A 19,121-nucleotide genomic window follows, 5' to 3' on the forward strand; every position below is an offset into this window, starting at 1 on the left:
AAACGGAGATTGCTTGAAGGGTGACACCCATAACTGCCTCGAACACAACATGGCGACTTCAGATGAGGCATCTGACTGCAAACTCCCACTCGGATTCACTGGCGAGGTCTTGGCATTGGTTTCGTACACCTCGCTTGGTATTATCGGATCCTTGGGAAACATCTTCGTGATTCTTGCAATCTACCGTACACCAACTTTAAGGAACGTGTGCGGAATTTTAATAGCAAATGTCGCTGTGTCTGATCTGATAGTGACAGCAGTAGTAATGCCTCTTGTAGTGTTTGTCCTAATTCAGGGGTTTTTGGATAAGTGCATATATCAAACTCCAATTTTTGTTGTCTTGATAATAGCACTTTTCTCTGCCGGTTCATCGCTACTGACTCTAACCAACCTCAGTGTGGATCGCTGCTTTGCCATTTGTCGCCCGATGAAGCACAAAACGATCGTAACTTTAACAAAAGCAAAGATATTAATTGGAAAAACGTGGATTGAGTCCTTGATACTCCCTATTTTAGAGACGTTCTACCGTGAATCGACCATCGCAAAGTTCCTTCAGACCATTGGAGTGGTCTACTGTTACTCCATCATAGTCATAAGCGGTATTTTTACGATCAGGAATGTGCGCGCCAATTCAAGACAAATAAGATCACTTCATCAAGATCAAGGAGCGTCTCGCCTCACTGCAGATTTGACCCAGAGGAACAAACAAGTCGCCAAGACGATCGCACTTGTCGTGTTCCTCTTCACCTTATGTTGGATCCCAATCGCGTTTATCATAAGTATTGAGATCGATGCAGATAGAAATGGCAGAATCTATTTCTGGTTTGCTACACTGGGGCTCGCTAACTCAACAGTAAACCCGTGGATTTACTTCTATCGGCAGCCAAACTACCGCAAAGCGCTCAAATCGTTGCTTGGATGCAAACAAGGCACATCTAACGCTGTCGTGCAAGTCCAAAATCGCAATGCAACACAAGGGACTAAATTGACCAGGTGAAAGAAAAGGCGGTGCCTCGTTTATACCCTCCAACTCAAAAGATCGACTTCCCATTTTGTTATAAATAATTTCAGAGAGGAAGGATTGCCTAAAGGTAACACCTGATTAGATATCATAAGTTTCGGGACTCTCATTAGCTTTTTGCGGGAAAACATTTTGATAGTGTTTTGAGAAGTTACAAGTCATCCAGCGCTAAAGAATACAGAACAGTTGAACGGGGAAGACTAACTAATTTTTAACTGTCGACTAATTCCTAAAATCCAAGTGCTAATACGAATCAACTTTGCAAAGCTACCTGAAAACCATTGACGCCGGATATTTGAAACAGAACCAAAGTGAGCACGTAAGAGAAAAGGCGACGCCTTGTTTGGACCCTTCAGCTCGTAAGATTGTCTTCGCAATTCTCCCTTTCTAGCTGGGATACATTTTGTTGTAAGTAAGATCAGAGGGTGAGAGTTGCCTAAGGATAACACCTGCTTAGAAATGATAAGTTGTGAGACTCTCATCACTTTTTTTGCGTAGTAACGTTTCAAAAGTGTTACGAGAAGCTAGCAATATATTCACTAGAAATGATAAATTGTGAGACTCTCATCACTTTTTTGCGTAGTAACGTTTCAAAAGTGTTACGAGAAGCTAGAAATATATTCACTTGGGCTTGTAGTAGCGGCCCACCTGAGAAGACTCACCAATCATCTGTCAACTAATTCCTAAATTCTAACTGATGGTACAAATTATTTTTTGAAAGCTTTGGAAGAGGACCAATCTGTCTTAATACGGTTTCAGTAAAATTTCAAAAGTTTTCGATACGGGTTAACGAAAGTGAAACGATGCTACAGATGTATTAAATCTTAATGAAAATGACTTTGAAAAGATGACAATTCTTCGAGACATTTCTTGTAAATTTGAAATATCCGTTTCAGAATTTGAATAATTCATTGACCTTTCTGTCATTATAAGCAAACCCGTAGTGATCAGAAAAATCGCACTGATGAAATAGTTCGCATAAGATTGTATTAAATGATTCCAAAAGTAGCGTTTCGGTGTCGCGGTTAAGACGCCACAAGGAACCATCTACAACAGCGATGCAAATGAGAAAGAGGTGAAACAGAAAAAATGAAATTAAGATCAATGCAGACAGTGAGAAATTCTACATCTGGTTTGCTACACTAGGACTCTCTAACTCAGCAGGAGACCCGTACATTTGTTTTCATCGTCAGCCCGGCAAACTACAGTAAGGCGGTAGGGTGCTGTAATCTTTGCTTGGATGTCAAACGAGGCGTATCTAGCGTCTTCGAAGTGCAAGAGCAAAATCGCAGCCTGCGAAAGAAAAAGCGGTACCTTGTTTGAACCTTTCAACTCCTAAGATTACCATCGCAATTCTCCCATCTAGCTGCGGTACATTTTGTTGTAAATGAGTACAGAGAATTGAGAGTTGCATAGTGGTAGCCAACTCGAAAGCTTTGCTACTTTGGCTGTTTCACACTGATTCAAAAAATTATACATATAGTTATATAATCTATATAATTTCGTTTTCTGTATTTTCTTTCTTTTTTTTTTTACTAATCCTTGTACCTGAATAGTGTGAATAAAAGATTGTTAGTAACATTGCTAAACTGATAAGTTTTAGAACTCTCGTTACCTTTTTCCGGACTGATACCATTTCAAAAATGTTGGGAGAAGTTGCAAGTTAATCACTTTATTATAGTGGTTAAATGAGAAGACTACGGACCTGTTTCCGACTGTCGAATAATTCCTTAAAACTAAATTCAAAATATGGATCAACTTTTGAAAGCTACCTGAAAACGCGCAGGCAATATTTCCATCGGTAACCGGTCAAGTCGCCCGAGAGTCATGTCGCTCAAAACCTGAGTCACGTTGCCCGAAATTTTAGTAATGTCGCCCGAAAAAAAAAAGTCAAGTTGCCCGAAGAAACAAATACTAAAAAGATCAGAATTTCAGACTGTTAACAGGCAATGACGTTGAGAATTTTCTTGTCACTAAAGTGCTCGTTGTTTCCGACAACACCATGAACATTCTTACAGCGCTGTTTGTTCCTAACAACGAAAGGAACGTTGCTCGTTTCCAATAACAAAATGCAGCGCTGTTCGTTTGGTATGTAATCGTTTCTTACTCACGGACGTTTCCTAAGCTTAGGAAACTTTTTCTTGGTTTCTAACAATACCATGAAGACTTTGACTACACAGAAATCGAGCGTATGCTCGGAATTGAAATATGTTTCCCTTATGTTTTTTGAACAACGTTTCCCTTTGTTGTTAGGAACGAACAACGCTGTAAGAATCTTCATGGTGTTGTCGGAAACAAAGGGCGCTTTAGTGATAAAAAATTTCTCCACGCTATTGCCTTTTTACAGTCTGAAATTCTGATCTTTTTAGTATTTGTTTCTTCGGGCGACTTGACTTTTTTTTTCGGACGACATTACTAAAATGTCGGGCAACATGACTCAGGTTTCGGGCTACGTGACTTCGGGCAAGATGACTCTCGGGCGACTTGACTGTAAACCTTTCCATCTAGACTAAGTTACCAACATGAACGGTTGCAGTGACAAACTCCGCAAAAGTTCTTGATATAGCCCACTGAGTGAAATTGAAACTATCCTGCAGATGTTACTCTTAATAAAATGACTTTGAAAAGATAACGACTTCTTCGAAACATTATCAAACCGACTTTTCTATATTTAAGGATAGTTTACGCAATTGCCGCTAACTACCAACGTAATGAATAATTCATTGACGTTTGCGCATGGTGGTGACGCCTTAAATCTCAAGTTCATAATGATTAGAAAAAAATTGTCTGAGGTCGTCTGTAGGAGATTGTATTAATGTTTTAAAAAGTAATGTTCGGCTTTCATAAATGGCCACGGGTAACCAACCATCCACAAAAGCAGGCGATGTCAACCAAAAAGGGATGAAATTGTAAAATTAAAACGACTATGCCATTAGCCGAGCTCGCGTGAAAGTCTTTTTTGGCATTGTTTGCGAAACTTCTGTCTGTAACTATTTCAATCTGCGTTGTTTTGCATTTAGAACGGAAGCACCGACGGCAAGTTTTTATATTTCGTTCAATTCGATGCAATGTTGCCTCCACAAGTCCAAATAAGGAGAGTTTTGACCCCTATATTTAGCATTCGAGCACATCTGTATTCCAATATCATATGTTCTCAGAGTAAATATTGGTCGATTTTTTAATTAGTACTTTTGTTTGCATTAACCTCACCATATTAAAAATGATGAGATTAAATTGTTAGCGATAGTTTGCAGGCTATTAACATAACAGATGATTTATTGATCTTTGCCAGAGAGGGAAAAAAATTATAAAACTTCCCGTACATGTCTACTGAGCGGATGTTTCGAACACAACATGGCGACTTCAGATAAGGAGTCTCTTTGCAAACTCCCACTCGGATTCGCCGGTGAAATCGTGACAACGGTTTTGTACACCTCGCTTACCATCGTCGGATCGTTGGGAAACATATTCGTGATTCTTGCTATCCACCGGACACCAACTTTGAGGAACGTGTGCGGAATTTTAATAGCAAATGTCGCTGTGTCTGATTTGATGGTGACAGCAGTAGTAATGCCTCTTTTAGTGTTTGTCCTAATTCAGGGGTTTTTTGATAAATGCATAATCCATGCTCCGATTTTCGCTGCCTGGGTAATAGCACTTTTCTCTGCCAGTTCCTCGCTACTGACGCTAACTACCCTCAGTGTGGATCGCTGTTTTGCCATCTGCCATCCGATGAAACACAAAACGATTGTAACTGTATCGAAAGCAAAGATAGTCATCGCAATAACATGGATAAAATCTTTGACCCTCCCTCTTTTGGAGACGTTCTATACCGGATCAGCCCTCGCCAAATTTCTTCAGGTTATTGGATTGGCTTGCTCGTATTCGATCATAATCGTCAGCGGTATTTTTACAATCAGGAATGTTCGCGCCAATTCAAGACAAATAGGATCACTTCATCAGGATCAAGGAACATCTCGCCTCGCCGCAGATTTGAGTCAGAGGAACAAACAAGTCGCCAAGACGATTGCACTCGTTGTAGTCGTCTTCACCCTGTGTTGGATCCCGATCGCGTATCTTACAGGTATTGAGATCAGTGAGGACAGGAATGATAGAATCTATTTCTGGTTTGCTACAGTGGGACTCGCTAACTCAACAGTAAACCCGTGGATTTATTTCTGTCGGCAGCCAAACTACCGCAAAGCGCTAAAATCTTTGCTCAGATGTAAACGAGGTGCATCTAACTAGCTCCAACACATCTAGCTATGAACAAGTTCAGATAAATGAGTGTTGCATAAAGGTAACACCTGTTTAGCGATGTTAAGTTTGAGGGCTCTCATAACCTTTTGGCGGGATAGTAATTTGAAAGTGATAGGAAAAGTTAGAGGTTATTCACTTCCAGTTTCTAATTCTCAGTTTTAGACCAATTTTCAATTGAGTGTCGAAAGTAATCCATGCTTGTAATGGTATTGCTTTACTTCGCTCTATGATTAGTCCAGAAAATTCTTGCCACTTTCTAAACCAATCAGATGCAAAACTGAAACGACTTGATCGCCCGCGTTTTCCCGCGCTGTAGACAGTTTGATTGTTTTAACTCTGTGTTTTAATTGGCTCTTATGGGTATTGTCTTTTCTTCTAATTGGCTTTCGTGATCACTCTAGTAGTGGTTTTACAACACTCAGCCGAAAAGCGCTCTATTTTTCTCCATTCCTAAAATGATCTAACTACACTTAAACGATCAATTCTTCATAGCTACCCGAAAACCCACAAGCAATATATTTGAATCTAGACTGAATTTTTTTTTTTAATGCACGGTTCCATTGACAATTAAATTGCAAAGTTTTGGATTATGTTCCAAAGAATATAAAGTGATGTTGCAGATGTCACTCTTATAAAAAATAACTTTAAAAAGATGACAATCTCTTCGAAACGTTATTTTGAGGATATTTAATTTTTAGGCTAAAGATTAACGCAGTAAATAATTCATTTACGTTTTTGCTTGGTAGTGTTATTAAAAATTGTCCGAAGTAGTCTTCAGAAGATTGTTTAAAATGATTTTTAAAGTAACGTTTCAGACGAAACCAAGGGCCATTCGACCGTGAAGCATAAAAGCACGAAATAGGAAAAAATAAAATGACCGCACTATTTTTGCGCTCAATTCAACTCAAGGTTGCCTACAAGTTCTGAAAGAACCGATGTTCAGAAAGTAAATACACCGATAGATTTATTATTTTTCTTTTTAAGCGATACTTTCGTTGGTTTATATATATATATATATATATATATATATATATATATATATATATATATATATATATATATATATACATATAGACACCGAAAGGTCGATCACTTATCTCTTATGCTGGTCCACAGCGAACTGCCTCTCACGGTTACTTATATATATTATATATATATGTAAATGACCAAAATAACCGTGAGAGGCAGTTCACTGTGGACCAGCATAAGAGATGAGTGATCGACCTTTCGGTGTCGTCTTGACGCAATTTTCACGCTGAAAGTTGTCAGAAAGAGCTGTCAGAAATAATTTTGATAAAAACTGTTGATATAGAGTTGAATTATTGTATTAGAGAAAAAAAAAAGTACAAAAGAAATTGCTTTCAGGTTGTAGCTTCCAGTTTCACATGTTTGGGAGGATCCCTAAAATGTCATCCCATGAAAATAACATGTTGAATTGATTGACACCTGTCAGAGGGAAAACGAAATTTGTAAAACTTCGTGTGTACTTACCAGATGTCTTCGCTTTGATCAGTCAATAAGACGCCTTCTGTGAACTGAATAAAACGTCTTTTTTTTTTTTCAGGGGAATAAACAATAACTCTTGCAACTTTAATTTCCTATTCAACAGATAAAAGGAAAGCGTTACACGCCGACAATTCACAAATTAAAGATTCGGATACGATCCTTTTTTTTATTTTTACAAAACAGCGTGAAAGGATGTCTCCAGGTGTCCGTAAAGCATGTTTTTTCTTTTTTTGTATGCATACAGGATCTCTGTTCATCAAAGCACAACTTTTTCAACGCGGTTAGAATAGAAGACGGAATACAACAACACTCCGATAGTGTTTTGGTAGGCGCCTAGAGATATTGCTCCCCTGAGGTATGTTATGGAAATTCGGTTGTAGTTTACAAATGTTCTTAAGAAGCATTTGAAAAAAAGAAACACAGTTAAAAAATTAAATTAAAAAAACGGAGTTTTTCTCCGAACCAAAACCGATCTGTTGTCTCATAATTTTCTTTAATCTGAGGTATCATTTACAAAGGATGCAAAGGAAATATTCCCTGTACGCTCACACATCAAATTATATCTTATCATATGCAAAGCGGCAATAAATTTAAGTCGCCCGATACCGTTTCAACGACGTTACATCGGAAAAAATTAAAGAACTTTGAGATACGAGCATTCAAAGCAGGCATTGCTCCCTGCCTCCGACATTTCTACCGGCAAGTTCAACTTATCTTCTTTAGTAGTTTAGAAAAAAACAGTCATTAAGATGGACGGATGTTTTTGCTTCGTAAAAGCCAGAGTTAAGAGGCGTTCGTTTCCTTTGAAAAGCCTCGTGGAAGGATCGAGTGAGAGTCAAGGTCGTCTATCAGTCGATTTAAATCACAATACATGATATGATTTGTCAAGAGCTAAGAATCGGAGATAAGAATCAGTTCCTCCTAATGTACTCGGTTACGGGCGTTAAACAAATCCGGCCACTTAACTAATAAAATTATTTCCGATCTCCCCGACGACCTGTGATGAATCGGTTTAAATTGAATTACCTTGTGCATTGCAGTTGCTTTTACTGTCTTACACTTTCAGCTGAAATTTTTCTCAAGCGTGCACGCGGCAAATTTAATGGTCAATTTTTTTCAAAACCGAGCAGTTATGGAATTTAACTCAACTATTCTGGGAAATCACCACTCTTTGGGAAATAATGATTGTGGAAACAAAGATTTGATCAACACCAGTTCCCTGGATGGACTTTCTAATACAACCTTATGCCAAGATTTTTCGCTCACAACAACAGATATAGTTGTGGCAGTTTCCCTGTGCAGTATTTTGGCAATCGGTGGTTCTCTTGGCAACGGTCTGGTTCTGCTTGTGATTAGTAGAACGACAAACCTAAACAATAATTGTAGCGTGTTTATTCAGAACTTAGCTATTGCTGATCTTCTTGTCACTGTTGTAACAATTCCTCTGATCATCTCAGTAATAACAAAGGGCTTCGTGCCGATATGTTCTTGGAACGGTTCTTTAATGCTTGGTGCGATTGTTCTCGGCAGATACTCAGCGACGGCTTCATTGCTGATCTTATCGTCCATGAGTCTTGATCGGTATTGGGCGATCTGTCATCCCATTCATCACAAAGTTAAAATGACGTCCTCAAAACTGAGAGCAGTTCTCGTACTCATTTGGCTGGCTTCTCTGGTAGTTCCCATCCCAGAAGTGGTTGTTCCACGCCAAGGCCGATGGTCTGTAGTCTTAAAGCATGTGAAAAACTTCGGTGTCGCGTGCTGTTATATCGCCATTGTAAGTAGTGGTATTGCCATTTTTGTCAAAGTTGGTTGTGCCTCTCTTAAAATAGACGATTTGCACATAAACGCAGGCGGTAGACAGATGCATGCAGAGATACGTGAAAGAAATAAGAAAGTCGCGAAGACGATAGCTTTGGTTGTGTTTGTCTTCTCCGTTTGTTGGCTTCCAGTGGCCATCATCAGCACAAGATATATTGAGTACAACGAGCTTCATTTCTGGTCTGCGTTGCTTGGTTTGGCAAACTCTGCTTTGAATCCGTGCATTTACTTCTACCGACAGAAGAGTTATCGTCACGAGTTAAAAGTAGCCTTGGTCGCATTCTTTTCTGTTTCCTCCTAATCAAGCGCGCGGCGAGGAGTTTGAGTTGCGAGAAAACATGGGGTTCCACGCGCGATTCACATTTGTCTCACGTCTCTCCTGCGTGACTACGGTAAAAAAGAAATAATGCGAAGAAGGTTAAGTTGAAAGAGATGATTAGTGTGTGCTACAGTAAGAAATTATTTTCTCTAAAAGAAAATTTTGTTAATACTCACCAATAGACTCCCTCGTTCGTTGATTAAGGAGAAAACTCCCCAACGCTCCCACTGCAAGGTGTCACTGGCATTTAGGGGTGGGTACGGATAGAAATAAGGGATGGTAAAGGGAACGAGAATATTTTTAGCGCCGTGTTGATGAAATTATAAATTTCAGCGCGGAAAAGGCTGAAAAAGCTTGGGCGTTGTTACAAAACTTGAGGTTGTTTTCATGATTTAAGGATTCATTCGCCGCTATCCCTGTTGTTATGTTATGGTGAGGTCGCACGGAAGTTGTTTCCTTTGCCTTGCACGTGCGACAACAAGGATTATGATCAATAACCCTTATTTCGTTCTCGAGTGGGCGATGAGGGGTTGTGTGGGTGTCATCTAGATAGATAGATAGACAGATAGATAATCTTTATTTTCCCACGGACACTTCATCAGCCATAAAAACGTTCAAATATATAAACATGCATTAAATGGATAAGATACTATAAAAGCTATACTTAAAGCACAAACCTAACTTAAGCTGCTTTCCACGAGTGCTGTGCCTGAACGTACTTCTTTAATTAAACGCTTAAATAACCCAAGGGACTCTGTTTGTCTTATGTCACGAGGAAGTCTGTTCCAAAGAGTGGCGCCACTAGAAAAAAAGCTATTTTTCTAATAGTCTGTGCGCGGCAAAGGAACATTAAGCTTATTCTCAGAGTCTCTTAGGTTACACGCAAGTTCTCGCCTTTCAAAGCTGACGTTTCGAGAGTTTTTCCTTCTTCAGAACGCTAATTCTGCCACAACTTGAAAGGCGCCTGACAGGCTCGTGGAAGTGACTCTTTACCACAAGCAGATCACGTTGTGTGGTAGGCGAAAAATTAACAAATTGATATGGAAAAAATGGAAATAAAAAAACAAAACCCGAGTCAAATAAATGACCACCTTCTTAGGCCTGAAAAATATTTGTTTGTGATTTCCTATCATACGACGGCGCAGCATAAGATGGTCAGCAGTTTATACCATTAACGATTGGTTCGGCCCGCACACACCCCCCTATCCGCCCCCGAAAAATAATTTATTGAGATTTGAGAGAGCGTTTACTGCAAACTCTTTTCTGCAATTTTTTTCATCATTACATTACTCCCTATGTCGGTATATTACCATAATCTCGTTATACTTGATATTGTAGAATATAATACGGTGGTTGAAATTTTGTCGAGAAATGAAAAATGGAAGATATGAGGAAGTAAGGTCGAAGCGACAGAAAAAAAAAACGCATGCATCAGTCATGCAAAGCGGGCGTGATATAGTCGCGCGGGAGCCGGGAAGGTGTACGGCATTCAGTTATGGAGAGCTCTACCTTGCCAAAGCAAATTCGAGAAACGAAAGTTTTAGTTTTATACACAGGCGGAACGATTGGAATGAAGAAAACAGATGGAGGTAAAGGGCTGTCGAATAATTTCCCTCAACTTTTGCCTGGCGTCTCACGTAGTCAGACTGAACGTATGATAACCCAATGATACAATTAAATATGCTTTGTTTTACTTTGTTTAGGATATCAGCCGAAATCTGGCCACCTTCAGACGCAAATAAAGAGACTTCCTATGTTGTATGATGAGGATTATACAAAGATTGAACCAAAAGGAAGTCTTAAGTCTTTCAGCTGTGACAACGCTTCCAGTACTTCACAGCTAGAAGAGTTAGCAATGCCGTAAGTCTATTTATACATGTCTGCGTGTTCAGCTGTTTAATGATTTAGGCTTTTGTGATAAATGTTTTGTTTTCATACCCTGCTGATGTGTTCGATGTGTTGTCAGTGATGTCAATGATCGAGAAACAACGGTCGATAGAGGCATTGTAGAATTGTTTCATCCAATTTAAATGTCGGCGTGGACAAACGGGAGTCAAAATCATTTTCTATAATCCTTTTTTAGTGGGCACCATAACGTAATCAAATTTTTTGAAACCTATGTCAACGATGCCTCTCAATATTAACTAAGCTTACTTAGCTCCTAAAATTGTTTACTTAATCTTTGGGGTTCGATTTGTTTATCAACATGCGTGCGTGACTTGCTCAGGCATACACGTCGTAGCCAAGTCAATGATTAAACCTCTGAACGTTAAATTTGTTCGGTATCGCAGCTGAAACCACATCGATTGTTTTGACAACGCTCAGTTGAAGAGTCACTCTAAGATCGACAATGTTTCAACCTGAGAGGAGTTGGGGTAAAATTTCCGCACAGCCCCATACTATTGTAAAACAAATCTGTTTTCCCAACGGCAATGTATTGTTTTTGTCATTGTTTTCTCTATCCAAGAACTGAATGCATAATGTTGGATGGGGCTGTGCGGAAATTTTACCGAAGTTAGTTTTCTCAGCTAGAAATTATATTTGAAGGTGATACAAAATAACTTCTGAGAATCTTAAAATTAGGGACTGTTCTATTGATGGAAAAATTCTCTCATGAAACTATTGAAATTTCCCGTAATATTTTTCATATATCACAAGGTACAAAATTTCTACTTTTGTTGGATTCTCAATTTGCTAGCCACGTTATTTAAATATTCTGACATGATGTTAGTCCAGAGGACAAAAGTATATAGTGCCATAAATGGGAATAAAAAGACATTTATTTAAGTGGGCATATAAAATGGTTAACAGGGGATTGGCAATGGGTTTCCAGACTCAAATTTAACAATATGTTTATATATAGAATGATACATAGGCCATGCAGATAACGAGTGTAACAAGCAACCATGTCTTTAAGCATCATAAGCCTTTACTACGGGTGACATGTCAGCAGCTGATAAAAAATGATCTTAATTGTACATTCATGTAGTTAGACTTTTACGATGGGCTGGAAATCCTAAAAAAAAAAAAACAAAAAAAAACAGCAGTTCGTGTAAATATAATCCCCCCTTCTCCTTTTAAAATTAAAATTATTTTAGTTTTCTAATAGGCTTCACTTTAAGCATGTCACAGAAAAGCTCTCCAATACACACTCACTTGTTGCGTACCATTACATAAACAGCATATCAGCTCATGGAGTGCGAGTATTATATTATATCAAAGAATACTTACCCCTCAAAGACTCATCAAACATGACGATTGGAGACTGGGTGGAAATTGCACTTGATATTGAAGACAATTACAGTAGATATGATGGGTTTGTGGTGATACATGGAACAGATACAATGGCCTACAGTGTTTCTGCTTTGTCATTTATGCTGGAAAACCTTGGGAAATCTGTGATCTTCACTGGTTCACAGGTAAGATGTCCCACTTTTGAAATTTTCATCAACCAGTTAGTTTGCAAAGTGAGAGGGAAGGTCTGCAGAAAATTCTGTCAAGTTTTTAGTGTGTATATTTTTTTCTTTGTGCATAGAAACTTTAGTGTAATGATGGTGGAATTAAGTTTTGATCTTGTAGTCTAACAGTTCAGAGCCCTGTTGTTTAAAGGGCAATTGATTGTATTCAAAAGATGAATGAGCATCCAGTGGATAAGTGTTAAAAAAAATATTACTACATTATCTACCATTTCGAGATTTTTGCAGTGGATGGAATTTTCCACCCTTCAAACATCAAGGGGCATGGAAAGGATGGTGATACTCTAGGTTTGTCTATCAATGACTTGTTTACTTATTGAATTTTTATTTTCCAAGGTTCCAATTTATGAGCAGAGAAATGATGGTCGTGACAACCTGTTAGGTGCATTGGTCATTGCTGGTCACTACATTATTCCTGAGGTTTGTTTTTAGCTTTGCCTCTGTTAAAGGAAATCTCTACCGGTAAACAAGGCACCATTGAATTATTGATAAAATTACTGTATCCTTATGGAGAATGTGGAAGCAATAAATGGTAATTTTAGGTTTTAAATGTGAGACAAAATCAATGTGTAACAATTATTCACCAAAGGCAAAGTGAACATTGTTGAATTATGCCTAAGACAAAGTTGAGGGGATTATAGAAGAATCTTCACTGAGCCTGAGCTGAATAATTGTTTTGGTATAACTGCACTGGTGCTTTTGAATTCTGTTGCAAATTCATTTAATTTTTAAATTAAAATTGTAAGTTCTGTTACAATTGTTTTAAAAAGTTATTCATATTGAAATAGCAGTGAGTTTCCTCTACAATTTAACAGGTTCATTTAATTCCATCAACAAAAACTCTACATCTTTCTTTTGAAAGTGTTATGCCAAACTTAATAGCATCTTTTGCCCTCTTTGGAATTGAATTTTCTTCTATCATGTGTCCATCACTTCCTTGGTAACATTGACAAAATGCAAGGCAGCCATTTTGAAATTAGGGCTCCCACTATAATCACCTTGCGTTGGGTGATAATAGCAAGATATGATGCAATCCTTAACCAATAAGAGCATGCACGTCTCTATGATCACTGGAGCAATAAATTATTGTTCTAAAATGTTATTCTTTTTTTATTTCCCTTTTGTTGGGAGAACTGAGTTTGTTTTTTCTATACCAGGTTACTCTGTTTTTTGCTGGATGTTTATATCGGGGTAACCGTTCCACCAAAGTGAGTGCTGGGAGCTTTGATGCCTTCACCTCCCCAAATCTTCCTCCCCTGGTAACCATGAAGGTGAACATTGAAGGTAAAATCATTTATAATCCTTAAAACTGTAACATCAGTATGCATATTCTCCATACTGTTCTCTATACATTTCCGAAGGAGCTAACAAGGAGAACTTGTTTCACAGTCGTGAGCTTCTTTGGCTGGTGATCATTTCCTTTATTCTCGTGACTTCAGTGTTTGATTCAGGGGTGATATTGTGGGGAGAAATTAGATGCTTGTCACTTAGGAGTCACATGGTTATCACTGAATCTTTCAGATGCATCTTACCTTCAAAATGTTTACGAAAATGTCAATCATTCCTTTTGTTCAAGGAAACAGACAGAAATGTTTTTGATTAGATTGCTGAGCCCAAGTGCATTTTCATCTGTAAAATGCAGTATACGGATGTCATTTCTCTGGAGGTGCTAAAAACTAGTTATCAGACAACCTGATTTATGTAAAATAAATGAAATTCTTTAAAAATTTTTACAAATACTTGTCTGAGTGGTCCATAGTCATATTTCCCACATCCCTTAATTCAATCGCTAGGAGGTAACCATTCTATAATTTCAGATTTTTTGTAAACCTCTGGTCAAATATGTTATGTCTTGTGATGTTACATTCTGACTGCGATGTTCCGATGCCTGGTATGACTTTCTTTAACTCTTACAGTGCAGTGGGATGCAATATTCCGTTCAAACAGTGTTAACAAGTTCACAGTTTGTTCTAACATGAATCCCAACATTGGACTGCTTAGGCTCTTTCCAGGGATTACATCTGAAACTGTAAGTAATGACAGTAATCATGGAATTCCCATCAACAATCTTTGGTGCTCAAATATACACATGTACATATTTCATACACATGTACATAAGTGTTAGATTGATGACTGCCTTTTTTATTTCATTTGTCTTCCTCAGGTGCAAGCATTTTTAAAACCACCCATGCTAGGTGTGGTCCTGCAGACGTATGGGTGTGGAAATGCACCTAACAACCGTGAGGACATTATTTCTGAGATAAAGAAAGCTACTCACCGAGGTCTATTAATTGTCAACTGCACACAGTGTCTCCATGGTCCTGTCGTTGATCAATATGCCACAGGAAAGGTAAGAAATGTTTCTCTTTCACATTTACGTTGTCACCTCTCAAAAATCTAGGGTTGTAATGAATTCAGGTTTAGAAGCATTCCGACCACCTTTTTAGTCCTTTAACTCCCAAGATCTGATCGTTAATTTTCCCCTCTAGATGTTACACATTTTCTTGTAAATTAGTCATGAGAATTTCGTGTTAGATCATGATAACAACTTCTACCAAATAAGTTTGAGTTTTCTCATCACCTGTGTAAAAAATCCATTTACGAAAAAAGAGACTAGAGTCCAAACTCCTTAGAAAATATGTATTAAACTTGTTAAATGAACCACAACATTTGGCTAAAATAAAAATTCCGTAACTTCTTTAAATTCCAAACAAAGGAGTAACAAACTTACGCGAACGAAAGCTAAAAAACAACTGATTAAAACTCCGCGAAAAAAAAAACTAAAAGTACGCGAAAAATGTCCACGTCAGTTTTCCATTGACAAGGTTAAAGTTATTTGATGTGATTGGCTTATTTGTGAAATCACGCGCGCCGCGCGTGAATTAAAAAAGAATACGGAGCGGGGAGAGGAAGAGAAAAATTGTTTCTTGAAATTTAGAAAAACGATAGAGATTTTCTACAACCTGTTTGCTTGATAATATATGGATTTTATGATGAGAAGTTATGGAGTATGTTAATAACTTCTGGGAGCTAAATGGTTAATGATTGTGGATAATACGTAGACTATGAGTGGTACCTCCTTTTCGGCGAAAACAATAAGCGCGCATCTCAGCTATAATTGTTGTTGGTGACGTATTTTTTTATCAGATGTTGTTAGATGCAGGGGTGATTCCTGGCTCAGACATGACACCTGAAGCAGCACTTACCAAACTTTGCTACGTGTTAGGAAAAACGGAGCTCAGTTTGAATGAGAAACGAGAGGTAGCGTATGTTACCAGGTGTATGACCACTTCAGTTTCAATCTGGTCTTTCTTCGTTTTAGTTTTATTCTGTTAAATGCCATGACTTTGTGACTTCTTTTTCTTTTTTTTTAGTTGATTCGAAATAATATTCGCGGAGAACTCACCGTTGCTCATACAAGGGAACAATTCTCTCTCAAAGACAACTCATTCATTGCTGCCGTAGCATCGTCATTACAGATCAGCTCCAGCAAGGTTATTATTTTCTTAGTTACAGTATTTCTTCGAATATACGCCCACGTTCTTGTAAGTGCCCCCCCCCCCCCCACCCCTCGACCTCCACCTCCAAGTTAGCACCCACGGTCCACCTCTAAGCCGCATGTATTGATAAGGAGAATTTGTTTAACAATCAAAGCTTCTTAGGTAGGTGATCATTTCCTTTATTGTTATGATCTTAAAATAAATGATCCAGCAGGACATGGAATACTTTTTGTAAAAGTGTTAACTTTATTTTTAGGAAATGAAATTCATAAGGCAAGCTCTACTTCCTGTGCTCATGAGCTGTGCTACAAGTGCTGGGAATGTGAGGACAATGGAAGAACTTCTTAATCAGGTAGGGTATGCACATTATGTTGTCTGCTTTTGTCGCGCACCAATCCTCTTATACAACCACGACTGATTCGTACTCATTCCTCGTACAGCGAAGCGCCTTCCCTTCATCTCTTTTATCACTTGCTACTCTGACCCAGGAAACTCTCGGTTGTGGTGACGAGCGAAAGAGTAGAGAGAGTGAGTGAGAAACAAAGTTTAGGGGGGGTTAGGACTTCTTCCCAGACCCTTTCTGTTTCCTACTAAGATTTTTTCCTCTTTTTTTTTAAGGGTGCTGATGTAAATGCCACTACGGACTACGATGGTAGGACTCCTCTTCACATCGCATGCGTAGAAGGCAACACGGAAGCGGTCGAATTTCTCCTGGCAAAAGGCGCAATTACGCAAGTGCGAGACAGATTTAAATGCTCCCCTCTGGACGATGCCATTAAATTCCGGCACAAAGAGATCGTTAAAACGCTTCGGAAAGCTGGTGCTCAGTTGATGAAATCTTCTATGGAGACAGCGGTTGAACTTTGTCGCTTGGCTGCGAAAAATCGAGTGGATGACTTACTCGTGTGGCAACTCGCGGGAGCGGATTTTAATGCGAGTGATTACGATAAAAGAACGCCTCTCCATGTGGTGAGTTCGGAGAAAAAATGTAGACAGTAAGAAAGACGCGCTCAAAGTTTTCGACCCTCAAAATTTAATTGATTTTGAATGTAATCTGGGATTTCACCGCCTTTGCATATATTTGTGATTGGTGCAGAAAATTTGTGTCCTCCTTCTCGACCAGTCAGATGCAAAGCTAAATGATACCATTCGCGAAGTGGTCACCCGCGTTTTCCCGCCCTTTTTTTTAAGCAGTTTTCTTGTTTTTATTTTTAGTTATCATTGACTCCAAGCGCTATGTTTATTTAATGTTTTTTTTTTCTGATTGACTGTGTCGATTACTTCGGTTCCTTTTTTAAGAGGCTTAAAGAAAATGCGCACGGTGCTGAAACCATACCAGTGGTTGGGTCTCATTTCCTGCCGGGTTTGACCCTTTGACCCGTTTGAGTGACTAACATCTAATTTCTCCTTACAACATTACCCCTGGATCACACATTAAGGTCATGAGAATAAAGGAAATGAACACCACCAACAGAAATTTTTGATTGTTAAACAAATTCTCCTTGTCAGCACCTTAAGAAATGTATAGAGAACAGTATGGAGAATATGCATAATGTGATTAAGGTATAAAGGGTTGAGACGTTTCTTCTTCTTCTGAATTGCAGGCCGTTTGCCGTAACAACGTAGAGACTGTTGCCTTCTTGCTGGAGCATGGTGTAAATCCGTACCTCCGTGATGTTTTTGGCAGCACTCCCATGGACAATGCCAAGTCGTATGAATTGCACAATATTATCGATATGTTAGACGGATACTGCGGATTAAAGAAGTTTAATGTTCTCTCTCTAACTGAATCATCTTGAATAATTATTTTGACATGTTTTTTTTGTTTGATTTTTTTTAATATGGGAAAACAGCCTGTTCCAAGCTTTCAGTAAGTAGCGGCTGAGTGAAAAAACCAGGGAGGCCTGGGTCAAGTCGCGTAGAGAACGCCATTACGCGAACCGACCAAAGTCTCCCTCGTTCTTTATCACTTATCCGTTACTATCGCCTCGTTTTCAGTTGCGCTTCGTTTTAGCAGCTGAACACCTGGAACAGGATAAGAAAATAGACCGATAGAATTAAAGTAAATTTTTTTTTTCAACAAGGAATATGGGTCAAAATCAGTGAAAGAGATCGTAGTACAAGTGAGACAGCCAGAAGGCTATGTTTTCAATTGAAGAAAAATACGCGCGAGTGACTTAACATTTTATTTAGGAAGGAATGCAAGGTAGCCGACTTTTACTTCTTACGCGATTGGCAAAGCAACAAAAACGATCGAAAACTGGTTGTCGGAAACGAGATGTTGAAAACGACTTTCGGTAACAGCCACTAAGAAACACCTGAATGATTTTTTTCTTTGCGATACTCATTCGAAAATTACTCTTTGGCTGGCAATATTGGGAAAATTATTTTAAGGTCATTTTAAAGGCTGTTATTTATTGGAGGGATAACTGAGCTCAAGATTTGGGTTTCGCCATTTAAGATATGACGATGTTATTTATTTTGTATATATTTTATATATATTTATAATATATCCAAAACAAACAAAAGCATGAGGGGAAGGGGGCTGGATGCACTCAGATAAATATTATTTATAAAAGTTATCAAGTTAGTTATTCACATTTTGAGGGAGTATTATATGTTAGTGTTCGTGTTCATGCAAACGCTAATCGCATTTTTGTTTGTTTGTTTAATGGGATAAAAAAAAACCTAAAGGCGAGGATTGTATTTTTTTAAAGAATAAGCTAAATAAAGGAAACTTAGGGGTTACTATGATTCCTCTGTTCTTTTCTGAAAAATTTGCTTAAACTTACGAAATTAGTACATTGTTTCTAAGCTGACGTACCGAGCGTTAGCTCTTCGTCAGAGCGAATGGCCTGGGGCTAACGCTCGAAGAGTCAGCTTTTAAACTCTTTACGGTGGTGATTTACATTACCAACTCAGTTGATAAAATCAAATTGTCTTGTTATACTCCCCCACCGACGCAGCAACACAGCTTCTTTAGAAAGTTACCCCCTTTTTACGCTTGGAGTAAACGACCATGACAGTTAGGCTTGGTTATGTATCGGGAGATACGAGTGCGAAAGTAATGACAAAAAAGAAAAACAGCAACAACAACAACAACGAACAGGCGTGCAGTTGTAAGCAGCACATGGTGAACTCATTCCTTATAATTAGTCAATTCCTTGTTCCAGGCTTTAAACTGCACGTGACGTTAGTATCACGCGATACTGCAAGTC

At 38.5% G+C, this 19,121-nt stretch overlaps 4 protein-coding genes across 5 annotated transcripts; all 4 read left to right on the forward strand.

Moving 5' to 3' along the window:
• Positions 1-49: 49 nt before the first annotated feature.
• LOC113677491 (QRFP-like peptide receptor) lies at positions 50-2,604 on the forward strand. The gene has a single exon (XM_027194310.2). It carries the CDS (start codon positions 50-52, stop codon positions 995-997), a length of 948 nt encoding a protein of 315 aa, XP_027050111.2. The 3' UTR covers positions 998-2,604.
• A 733-nt stretch (positions 2,605-3,337) lies between these two features.
• LOC113677495 (QRFP-like peptide receptor) lies at positions 3,338-6,058 on the forward strand. The gene has a single exon (XM_027194311.2). It carries the CDS (start codon positions 4,376-4,378, stop codon positions 5,267-5,269), a length of 894 nt encoding a protein of 297 aa, XP_027050112.2. The 5' UTR covers positions 3,338-4,375; the 3' UTR covers positions 5,270-6,058.
• A 947-nt stretch (positions 6,059-7,005) lies between these two features.
• Positions 7,006-10,011, forward strand: LOC113677482 (nociceptin receptor). Of its 2 annotated transcripts, XR_016188096.1 has the most exons (3): positions 7,006-7,142; positions 8,318-8,564; positions 9,861-10,011. XR_016188096.1 is itself a non-coding variant. In XM_027194301.2 (2 exons), the coding sequence occupies exons 1-2, from the start codon at positions 7,890-7,892 to the stop codon at positions 9,882-9,884; spliced, it is 699 nt and encodes a 232-aa protein (XP_027050102.2). In that variant the 5' UTR covers positions 7,748-7,889; the 3' UTR covers positions 9,885-10,011. The 2 variants fall into 2 exon arrangements, 1 of the variants encoding a protein (XP_027050102.2); XM_027194301.2 differs by lacking the exon at positions 7,006-7,142 and having other exon boundaries at positions 7,748-8,564.
• A 347-nt stretch (positions 10,012-10,358) lies between these two features.
• Positions 10,359-18,651, forward strand: LOC113677498 (L-asparaginase). Its single transcript, XM_089211126.1, has 12 exons — positions 10,359-10,516; positions 10,631-10,787; positions 12,109-12,346; positions 12,740-12,823; positions 13,561-13,687; positions 14,320-14,432; positions 14,568-14,753; positions 15,551-15,664; positions 15,778-15,897; positions 16,160-16,255; positions 16,522-16,872; positions 17,508-18,651. The coding sequence occupies exons 1-12, from the start codon at positions 10,423-10,425 to the stop codon at positions 17,700-17,702; spliced, it is 1,875 nt and encodes a 624-aa protein (XP_089067252.1). The 5' UTR covers positions 10,359-10,422; the 3' UTR covers positions 17,703-18,651.
• Positions 18,652-19,121: the final 470 nt, after the last annotated feature.

Source organism: Pocillopora damicornis, chromosome 7 (genome assembly GCF_964200805.1).
Source record: "Pocillopora damicornis chromosome 7, jaPocDami1.2, whole genome shotgun sequence".
In the NCBI taxonomy this organism is placed as follows: domain Eukaryota; kingdom Metazoa; phylum Cnidaria; class Anthozoa; order Scleractinia; family Pocilloporidae; genus Pocillopora; species Pocillopora damicornis.